This window comes from Sceloporus occidentalis, unplaced genomic scaffold (assembly GCF_023333645.1).
Source record: "Sceloporus occidentalis isolate IW3139 unplaced genomic scaffold, rSceOcc1.0.p SCAF_50, whole genome shotgun sequence".
NCBI lineage: Eukaryota > Metazoa > Chordata > Lepidosauria > Squamata > Phrynosomatidae > Sceloporus > Sceloporus occidentalis.
The window spans coordinates 3,472,133-3,483,792 of NW_028317030.1; the positions used below are offsets into that span (position 1 = coordinate 3,472,133).

At 40.6% G+C, this 11,660-nt stretch overlaps 1 protein-coding gene across 1 annotated transcript in view; it reads right to left on the bottom strand.

Moving 5' to 3' along the window:
- Positions 1 to 4,810, bottom strand: part of LOC149288663 (cilia- and flagella-associated protein 46-like) — a 54,440-nt gene extending 49,630 nt beyond the window's left edge. The window contains exons 1-4 of the mRNA XM_089491377.1: positions 4,762 to 4,810; positions 3,671 to 3,795; positions 1,678 to 1,809; positions 424 to 488 (exon numbers count right to left, since the gene is read on the bottom strand). Of these exons, the coding sequence (XP_089347503.1) occupies positions 424 to 488; positions 1,678 to 1,809; positions 3,671 to 3,795; positions 4,762 to 4,810 (371 nt within the window). The remainder of the gene's footprint in view (positions 1 to 423; positions 489 to 1,677; positions 1,810 to 3,670; positions 3,796 to 4,761) is intronic.
- Positions 4,811 to 11,660: the final 6,850 nt, after the last annotated feature.

Consider the following 11,660-nt stretch of genomic DNA (forward strand, 5'->3'; position numbering starts at 1 on the left):
TCTCAAAGTATGCCCATATAAACTTTTAAAAGTTTCATAAACTGGAACGTCTAGGATCCAACCTGGATCATTCAGTTCCAGGTTGGATTACAGACTCCACACGAGTAAGTGGTATGGTCCATTTGCAAGCCTCATGAGGTTTATTGGTGAGCGGAGTTAAGGGTTACCTCAAGTGACCATACTTGCCTACTAACTGCAAAGCCCCATTTAATAGTTGTACACTGTAGAACAGACCAAGATACTGCATTTATTTTCTGATTTATACCTACATCTTGAAATATCCAAGAAGACTTTGTACCCGATTCAACGCTGGCAGTAAATCTATTACATAAACTGCAATCTACGTGTGGATTTCAAATCAATTACTCGTGATTGAATTATCTATCAACATTTATTGAGTATACAGAAATGTACGGATCAAACCTCTGCTGTTGTTTTGCAAAAGCAATTGCCTTGAGATAGTAAGCTACTGACGTCTCTAGTTCTTCCTGCAAGAGAGAAAAAAGCAGACTTATTATAGTGAGTTTAAAGCTAATAGGAAATATATCACAAAATATAACTGGCAATTATTCCACATATAATTATATAATTTTAGTTACTACAAAAAAATAATACAAATATTGCTGCTGCACTTAACGGGATTTCTGATCCATTTCATGTTATTTTAATAGACATCATTTGCTTTTCCTTCAAACACAAGGACATTTCTAAGTGACCCCAAACTTTTGAATGGTGATGTATATTGTTCTTCACATGTGCATTCACTACGCTCGGAGTTTGCAGATTACTTTTTTAATGGGACTCCTCCTTTATACCAATGCACTCCTGCATGTTAAATCCCCCTTTTTAGTACCGTGCTCCCACATGTTAAATCCCCCTTTTTAGTACCGTGCTCCCACATGTTAAATCCCCCTTTTTAGTACCGTGCTCCCGCATGTTAAATCCCCCTTTTTAGTACCGCGCTCTCGCATGTTAAATCCCCCTTTTTAGTACCGCGCTCTCGCATGTTAAATCCCCCTTTTTAGTACCGTGCTCTCGCATGTTAAATCCCCCTTTTTAGTACTGCGCTCTCGCATGTTAAATCCCCCTTTTTAGTACCGCGCTCTCGCATGTTAAATCCCTCTTTTTAGTACCGCGCTCTCGCATGTTAAATCCCTCTTGTTAGTACCACACTCTCACATGTTAAATCCCTCCTTTTTAGTACATTGCTCTAACATGCTAAATCCCCCCTTTTTAGTACATCACTCTAACACGTTAAACCCCCCTTTTTTGTATTGCGATCACACATGTTAAATCCCCCTTTTTTAGTATCGAGCTCTCACGTTAATTGACTTATTTTTGTTTTAACCAAATACCCTTCCATGTGTTAAGCAACCAGATAAGCAACCGAGCAGCGTTTTTTTCCGTGAGATTCTGCTCAGATTGTATGTATATTTGTTATATGATTTTACAGTGAAACAGACCCATAAAAAAACAACTGGAGCTTGACTGCCCCCTTAAAACACTGAATGCTTTTTTATCATTTAATATTCCCTTTAGGGCCAAAATTGACTCCCAGCTGTCAAAAGCTTTAGCAAGTTATACGTGTTTAAAGTGTGAAAATGTGAGATTGTCACACAGTTTTCTCTTCACTTTCAATAACGTGTTCTAGCACATAATGTAAAAAATGATCCGTACCGCGTTATTAGCAGGCTGGGGGGCATGTAATTGGGCCAAACACAAATAGGCCCGTCCGAAAAACTGGTTTGCTGGAGGCTCGCTCTTGAAATACATCTGTAAGCAATCCTTGCTCGTTTCAGGATTTCCAATCTGCAGCAGAAAGAAAATTAATAGTACGGGGCAAAACTTACATGGGGCAATTCTAACATTAGCAAAGATCCTCACGACGTCACATTCCTGTTCAATGATTTACTATAAATAGTAAATTGTTCATATCAATTAATAAATCTTCATGCTTTGCTCTGTAACTCATGTTGGATTTTTTAAAGTAGACATATCAAACACAAGTGTGAAACCTCTAACAAATACTGCACTAACTCCCTATTATTCTCTGTCCAGTTTGCCCTTGAACCTCTCAGCTCAAAGCTCTTAGGCTAGGTTTCCACTTGGGTTTTTGTCCTGCGTTTTTTTTCTTGATGAAAAACGCCAAGAAAACTGCCACTGCATTTTTCTGCGTTTTGGCGTTTTTTTCTGGAGTTTTTTCTGGCGTTTTAGCCTTTCTGTGGAAATTGCTTTTTTTGACCTTAGGCAGTTTTTCCAGCCTTTACAAGTTAGAAGTTTCACCCAGCTAAAAGGGATTAGGATAAATGGCAAGTATCTGCCCCCTGATGTCATTTACTTGGTAGAGTTCTACTTAAACGCCCCGGCGGACCCTTTTGTCTCTTTTCTGTGGTTTGTAAGGCATGCTTTATTCCGAATGTCTGCTCCTCTGGGAAGATTGGCCCCAAATGATGGTGCAAATTGTTTGCTGTTGCTTTTGGCACGCAGAATCCAGTTGATGTGTCGCGTATGTTTGTTTGTAATGGCATGTTTGTTCCAAATGGTGTAGAATTCAATATGAACTTTGTTTTGTGTGAAACTGTTTGTTTCCAGCCTATTTCTCGTAGGACACACAGATACTGGGTCCATCCTCTGCATTGTAACTGTGGAAAAAACGCCATAAAAAACGCCAAGGCAATAAACCCACATGGCTTTTTCAGGCTAGGTTTCCACTTGGTTTTTTTTAGCTAAAAACGCCCATAAAAACGCCAATAGCGCCACCTGGCGTTTTTTTTGTGAAAAAACGCAGCAGCCAGATGTTAGCTGTTCTTCAATAGGAAATCGCACAATGCCATATCCACTTGGCGTTTTTTTGTTTGGCGTTTTTTCAGTCCTCTTTGGCGTTTTTCTGCTTTTTTGGGCTCTGTGGCAGTTTTTCAGAATCGCAGCATGTTGACACTCTGGCGTTTTTTGCAAGGAAATCTTGGCGTTTTTCTCCAATAGAAGTCTATGGGAGAGAAAAAACGCCATGAAAAAGCCATGTGGGTTTATTGCCTTGGCGTTTTTTATGGCGTTTTTTCCACAGTTACAGTGCAGAGGATGGACCCAGTATCTGTGTGTCCTACGAGAAATAGGCGGGAAACAAACAGTTTCACACAAAACAAAGTTCATATTGAATTCTACACCATTTGGAACAAACATGCAATTACAAACAAACATACGCGACGCATCAACTGGATCCTGCGTGCCAAAAGCAACAGCAAACAATTTGCACCATCATTTGGGGCCAATCTTCCTAGAGGAGCAGACATTCGGAATAAAGCATGCCTTACAAACCACAGAAAAGTGACAAAAGGGTCCGCCGGGGCGTTTAAGTAGAACTCTACCAAGTAAATGACATCAGGGGGCAGATGCTTGCCATTTATCCTAATCCCTTTTAGCTGGGTGAAACTTCTAACTTGTAAAGGCTGGAAAAACTGCCTAAGGTCAAAAAAAGCAATTTCCACAGAAAGGCTAAAACGCCAGAAAAAACTCCAGAAAAAAACGCCAAAACGCAGAAAAATGCAGTGGCAGTTTTCTTGGCGTTTTTCAGCAAGAAAAAAAAACGCAGGACAAAAACCCAAGTGGAAACCTAGCCTTATACAGTTAATAAACATTAGCTCGACCTTGCATTTCTGTGAAAGAAACTCACCTGGAAAGCTTGTTCCGCACATAAGACATACAGATCAGAACTGAAGTTTTCAGGAGCATCTCCCAGCAATCTCTCCGCATTAGCAGCTTTTATCAATTTATAGGCGTTAAGCAAAGCGTCAGCATCTAACGTAAAAATAAAATAGGATTAATTCCATATACAAAGTCATAACAGCAAAAATAATTCAATTCTAGATGGTTAATGTTAAGATTTATCAGAGGCAGGTCAGTATGAGATGACTTTATAGTCCTCTCTGGGCCAATCGTATAACATCTAGAACCCGGGCAGATTGTGTCTTCAACACCTCCGGCATTTAGAATGCCAACGCAGGCATAGATCTGCCATTTCATCCACAAGCATTGTTGCTGCTATCTCGGCACACTTGGCAGGCTCCAGATCTACTTTCACACGTTGGGGACATATTGTAGAGACCCACCATCCCTGGTCCAGGTGCCCCAGGCGGTTGGCACTAAGACCGGCCCTGCCTTCTCTGTCCCAGGTTTGGACAAACACAGGACACCGCATGAGAAAATCAGAGACAGTAAAAAACGTTTGAGATACCAGATGGCAGCGAGGAACTTTCCTGAGAAACTTCTAATCTGATGAGCAACCACAAAGCAGCCAAAAGATGAAAAGTACCTTCATCTGCTAATACTGTAAGTAAAGAGATGCCTGGCATGTCCACCAAAAATGTAATGCACAGCATCTTTTAGGTACATGTATGCTGACATCAGCTGTCAGGGACTACATTACCCATCTTGCTCAACCAGGACCTGAAGTGCCACTTAGTTCGTACCCCTACTACAAATCAGCCACACGTTATGGAATGAGAAGTGACAGCGGCAACTTTGTTGACATGATGAGAGTTCTATATTCATATATTTCAGTCACAATAGCTTAATGCATCTGTTTGTAATTTGGGAGGAAAGCACATAAACTACATGGTTGGCTCATATAAGAAATAAACACACATTCCAATTAATAGGTGATATATGTCGCCTGCCAAGTATTGTCTTCAACTAATCCTCTGTGGTTTAGAAAACTGTATTGTTCATTGAGAAGACCACAAGAAAGAGAGCTAACGCCAATACCTTGTTGATCTTCTGCTGCGGAGAGGTGCTGTCTGATTGTCACATCCATTACTCTTTGGGACTTCAAGCCGATCTGCAACATAGATTACATTTCCATTAGTAATGCCCACGCCGTTACGATGCGATGTGGTGTACGTGTTTTAGAAATAGGATTCCCCAATCTCAGGGCTTCTGGGTGATGGGACAGATTCTCAGCCCCACACCTTCTGGAACTGACTCCTTCCTATTCTAACCTGAGATGAATATATAGAAGATTCACAACTGGTGCTTGTGGTTCCAGTACGTTATGGTTGAAATCCCTGCTTGATTGCAGGGGACTTGATCAAGTGTATCTTTAGATTATGACAAGTCAAGGTTTCCATACGGACCATACTAGAGCCATTTGGCGAGTCCCGACTGGGAATCTTCATGATATACTATTAAAGGGTTAATTTTTCAAGGAGTTTCAGGGTCCGCTCATTTAGAAGGTTCCCAGGTATGGAACTGTGTATAACATAAAGTGACAAAACTCTTCACAATTTGTACGCTAAGCGATACAACACAGCTGAAGAATTTCATCAGTGTTGAGACATCGGCAAATTTAAAGAGAGAAAAGCTAGAAAGCAAGCAGTTGGTTTCATTTGATCTGTTCTGACTGATTGAAATAGTATGCAAACAGATCTGTTTCCATGGAAACTATCAAAAAAAAACACAGACTAATTCAATGAATAATATAAGTCTATACTGAAAGGACAAAAAGGTACAATTAAAAAAAAATAATAATAACATTGAATGCAGTTCCTACTAATCTGATCACACATCGTGATGAACCAAATTAAACACATTTTGATGGGTAGCCTCGGCGTAAACTGGGCTCCCTTTGATAGGTAGCCTCGGAATAAATTGCACTCCCTTTGATGGGTAGCCTCGGAATAAATTGCACTCCCTTTGATGGGTAGCCTCGGAATAAATTGCACTCCCTTTGATGGGTAGCCTCGAAGACAAATCTCCCAAAAAAGTATTTACAGGAACAGGGACAGACAGGTTTGGGGGTCTCTGCTATATAACAATTAGGGAAGTAGGCTTTTTATCATAATTATTAATAAAAGTCAAGTTTTATTTTTTTAGTCTTACTCTCTAGTTTATGTGTTTTCTCGTAAGTAGGGGTACTCCCTTTTTGGGGGGTAATAATTACAGAGACCCCCCAGCTTTATTGTACAAATCTGAATTTATTGTGCTGAAGTCGCTGGTCCGCAGCGCTGCTTCCCACTAGATCCGGCCAATGTTGACAAACACAGTGGTCTTCTCAGTAAGCTGTCGGGGGTCTCTCCTCTCGTAGGGTTTTTGTGGTGCCCTCACGTGAGCGCTTTAGGATATATCAGTGTATCTGAGGCCTCGATAAACCACAAAGATCAGGAGGCCGAAGCATGAAAGCCAATAACCCGCATTCCTATTTCAGAAGGAAATCCACAATACCGGGGGATTTATGGTCCCATTGTACTGTGCTACGGAATATGATGGCACTATATAAACCAAGAAATGATAACAATGTGACCTATTAATGTATAGACCTTATTATGACTCTCAGAGCTTAGAGGGAGAACTGAGGAGGAAAAAGTTGACTTCCCAAACAGAGACTGTCCCTCCTATCCAGACTGACTGGAAGGTTTACTTACACCCCAGCCTGTGCAGCCCTTTTATCCCGAGCTCACACATATGCCCTGGGTCAACTACAACCCCAGGCTTTCCGGAAGCAGCAGACTGCAACTCCCATCACGCTCAGCGTGGAAAGCGCAATCTGAGCATAATGGGAGTTGTAATCCATACATCCTGCTGCTCTAGAGACTCCTGCTATTTACCATTCGCCCTCCTTTCCTGCATGTGAATGTCGGGAGCAGGAGATGTGACGGATATAAACACAAGCAGCAAGCGGTCTGGCTGACAATGATACACGAGAAGCCGTATAATAGTACCGAGTAACCCTGGCCGGGTTATTTAATCAGAAGCTTGCACTCACCGTCATGTGTGAAATCCGGAACGAATCCTGTCGGTAGCAAGGTAACCTAGCAACCGGACGCGCAGCCGCCTACAGGAGCCGCTAGGGGTCAATCCTAAACAAGTTTAGATCGCGATTTCCATGTTTTCATGGAGTTTTTAATTCGTCTCTGCTGCACAAAATCCCTTTTTAGTGTTTTCAGCATTAAAATTATGCTGGTTTTTTTTTCACAATCAACTTAACGTTGCACATGGTACAATTTGCAGTTCATATATCTGGGCAATAAAGTCCGGGGGTCCTTACTGTATACAGCCCTGGGGGTTATTAGTGTATACAGCGCTGGGGGGTTATTACTGTATACAGTGCTGGGGGGTTATTACTGTATACAGTGCTGGGGGGTTATTACTGTATACAGTGCTGGAGGGTTATATTACTGTATACAGCGCTGGGGGGTTATTACTGTATACAGCACTGGGGGGTTATTACTGTATACAGCGCTGGGGGTTATTACTGTATACAGCACTGGGAGTTATTAGTGTATACAGCGCTGGAGTTATTAGTGTATAAAGCACTGGGGGTTATTAGTGTATACGGTGCTGGAGTTATTAGTGTATACGGCGCTGGAGTTATTAGTCTATACAGCGCTGGAGTTATTAGTGTATAAAGCACTGGGGGTTATTAGTGTATACGGCGCTGGAGTTATTACTGTATACAGCGCTGGAGTTTGTTCCATGGGGCTTCCCCTTTCAATGTAAAGAATGGTTAGCGCGTGGATCGTTCATCATATAGCCCTGTCGGGTAATTATCTACACGGTTGATTATCAAGAAAAGTTCTGAAATACGGCGGAATATATTGCCATGACCCTATTGTGACCAATATTTCAGAAATTAATTCGGTCGGTCTCCTAAAATTACTAGGTAATGAAAGTAATAAGTGAATTTAGGGCTATCCTCGTAGCCACATTTACAAAAAAATTTCTATTTAATTATTTTATATGGAACGTGGCACGTTATTTTGCGATTAATATTGCAGATGGATCTCCGGAAAAACAAGTTGACTGCAATATGCTTTCATTCTAAAAGCTTTGACTGATTACCGAGAACTGTTTTAACCGTCTTCTCTTACATATTTTATGCAAGTATACCATTTTACAGCTTTTTGATGCTTTGCATATTTTAATGTTGGGGAAATATATGCGTCTTCCTTCTCGTCCTAAAATATTCATTTAATTTCATGAAATATTTGTGTAGATCTATGCCGTGGAAAAGCCGGCCGTTTAACTCACCTTCTACATTTCAGAAAATGAAGCGCGGCGCAGGCAGCCTATAAAAGGGCACTTAAAGACCTCTCGTAAAGAGACCTCTGAGCCTTGTTCTGCGCTGCTTACTTGGCCGCACAATTAACTTAACCTCGATATTCATTTGGGATTCGAGCCTGGCTGACAAATGCAGAGAAACTGTAGGCATGTAAATATGCATTTTGTTAGTAATGGCCAATTGACTCTAAATAGCTCATGTAAGAAAAGTACTACGAAGTTGCGTGCCAATATTTAAATATATTCTTGTTGAATATATACAAGGTCATCCCTTGTTTGCTGGTCTATGGATGTTTTTCTCATGGGAGCCACCGGGGGCAGTGGTGGGTCAGAAGAGGAAGAGAGGGGTGATGGCTAAGAAAGTAATTCTATACATAATTGTGTAGTCGCTGGATTTCCCACGGAGGCTCTGAAATCAGAACTGATTACTCTTATTAATTTATTTTATTTGTGGGCTCAGAAAGAGCTTTGGTTCTGCCCAATCTGACCAAGGTCCTGCCCCAATTGCACCCCTTCCCAGCCCCTTTAAATTCTTTCAGGGGGCTTGTTCTGTCTATAGGAAAAATCAATTATACACACGATAAGCAGCAAACTATTTGGGAACAACAGAAAGCGGTGCTGGGAATTATATACAAACAACTCTGATAAAAATTTTATTTTAAATATCTGATAAGGATAATGCTAGGTAAGATGTTTCATTATAATTGTCACTGGGATGATTAAAAGCCATTTATATTTTTAAATGAAATATTATTTTACTTATCAGTGGTCGTCAAGGGGTTAAATAAAACACCAGTATACTGTTATTCGGTTTAAATGTTCCCTTTAAAACACTGCACCTGTAAGCACAGTTTATGCCACCATTTTCCTTGGACACCATGCCCAAATACTAGGCAGTCCGGTTTAAAACCGGACACCAGATAGAAAAACGTATCGAATACGTGCACCGCGGTTCTTTGTCATTAATAAAAGAAATATATCATAAAGAATTCACTAAAATGCGAACATGAGTTTAAGACTCTTTTAATGCTATCTTAACCAACTATCTTAACCAACTATCTTAACCAACTATCTTAACAAACTACTATGAACTATGTTCAGTCCGCATCATTCCGTGATGATCTCAAATGGAATGTGCAAAGTTAAGTCACTGAGTAGGGGGTTCAGGTTCCTCAGCATCAAAATATTGATCCTGTTCATCCGCAAAATTCTCTGCAAAATCCCTGGTCCTGGCAGCGTTGTAGCCGGTCAAAGGGACATAAAATGCTGCTGTGTTGGTATTTTTCAGAAGCTCTTCCAAAATTCTGTTTGCCTGAATCACATCCTCTTGGTCTTTTGGATGGCTGAAGATTTTATCTATCATCAGGATTTGTAACAGCAATGAAAGCAGAAGTGTTGCTGCACAGAATTTAAGTTCGTTGTTCGCAGCCTCAATGCGGTTCATTCTCTCCTCCAGTTGTTGCTGAATTTTGAGGTTCTCCTCATGCTCTCTGAGTATCTGTATGAGGGCCTCATCAGTCACAGTGTCATTTGAGAGAAGGAATGGGTGGAGGACAATGGTGTAAACCAAAAGTGCACACATTTTGAAAATAGCGAAATACATGGTGGACCTAGAAAGAGACAAAAAGAGAGAAAATTGGCCTAAATAATATAGATTCTATATCTAACACCATACAGGTGCCCACACAGGACGAGGAGGCTTCATTTAACAGTTAATGAAAATGAGAAATAGGTGACCTCTAATAAAAACAGGGATCATGATGCTAAATAATGGAAGAACATCCCTATTTATCAGGTGTCACCACAGGAGGCGTAAATCCACTCATCACAGACCATCCCCTCTGTATAAAGGGCATTACCAGGTACAAATTAGGCTGCACTTACCTTTCCCTACTACTGTAAATGTAGAATAAAAGTCAGGGAGACGCTACTCAGTGCCCCCCGCTAGGGGGCACTAACAGGCTAATTAGCTCTGTACAATCTCCGACTCGTATCTCCTCTCGCAAGTAAATAGTTTTTCCTCTTGCAAGTTAATTGTATCTCCTCTCTCTAGTACTGCTCGGTAAAGTGTTGCTAGCAGTAGTGGTGAGTGGCTGTGTGCTGCTCCTGTTTAGAGCTGCCTGCATCTGTGACATCATAGTGCATGCCTGCCTCTGTGACATCATGGAGCATGCCCAGTCAACGTTAATGGTTGCTATGATACGGAAGGAGTGCGCTTCCTGGTGTAGAAAATGAAACCGTGCGCAAGGTTTCTGAAATTGTTACAACGTGGCAGAAAGCGAAGTAAAGGCCAAATATGAGTGCTTTTTAGATGCTTAGAAGACCTACAATTGGAACCATGTCTCTTCACCGCGGGAAATGGGAAGGGTTTGAGGACCTGCCATTAGATGGAATGGAAGGTCCAGTCTCGTTCCCCAGAGAGTGCTGTCTATCCTGATAGGCGACGCCATCGGATCTACTGTGCGTGCACTCTCTCTTCTAGTTTCACTCAACCTCACTCTTTGTTCCTCTGGTTCTTAACAGTCTTTCTTGCTAACTATCTTTCCGACAGTTCATTGTGTTGGCTGCTTCCAGTAGTCATGAGACTGCAGTTAATAGACCTACCCTAGTGTTGCCATATTGGCCATTCTTTTATTTTATTTTTTTTTTACCCATGTTGTTGACGAGTACATGTAACATCTCCCTGTACCATGAATTTTGAATAAACTCACGGAAAGGACTCAGTTACTTAGTTATACATCTTATATTCTGCAGCACTTGATACGTGCTGATCAGAGAACTTGACGGCAGATCGGAACCATTCAGCCCCATATAGCTCTGTAATGTACTTAAAAAAAAGTCACTACCTGGTTGATCTGAAACAATGTTGGCAGGCAGATGGATTTCCTGGAATTTGAAGGCAACCCATTCTTATTTATTTATTTAGTGTGTGAGAGCAATATAAGTAAAGGGCAGAAGACTCATCTTTACCCAATATCACAGACGAGGACATAATTGACCTTATTGGGAAAGGAACTCTTATTTCTTTTGCCTTCACTTTACATTCTCATCCTCGTTATTGCTGCCATATAGCTGTATACGGGAAAGCAGCCTGCAGGTCCCCTTATCTTCCTCTCCATACCAGATCATTTAATTCTTCTGATCTTTCTTAACATCAGCTCTGTGGCTTCTGTATATTTCTTTTGATTAAAGGTAGTAACATTCCTCAAAATAATATATTGTTCTCATTTATTTATTTATTTATTTATTTATTTTTATATCTTTTAAGAGGTGGCTCTTTTTTTTAACCCCCGCTAGATAATTGAAATATTATGATTGTGGGTCCAAAAATGTTTTACTATATTCAATTCAGTGTACATGTCAGAGATAAAGTGTTATTTAGAGAGAATGTGATTCTTGTTATATTTTGGAAGAAAAGCACCAAGAAGCCACTCAGAATTCAGCTTTTAAATGCCAATGTTTCAGGGTTTTTGTCATTATTTTTTCCTTTCTTTCTGTAAAAGACAGCAATAGTGACATGAAGACATAAATGTCAAGTCTACTTTTTACTCGCTTTTTTTTAAACTTTTCTTAAAGAGTAATACGGTTACTAGTATCAGATTAAAAAT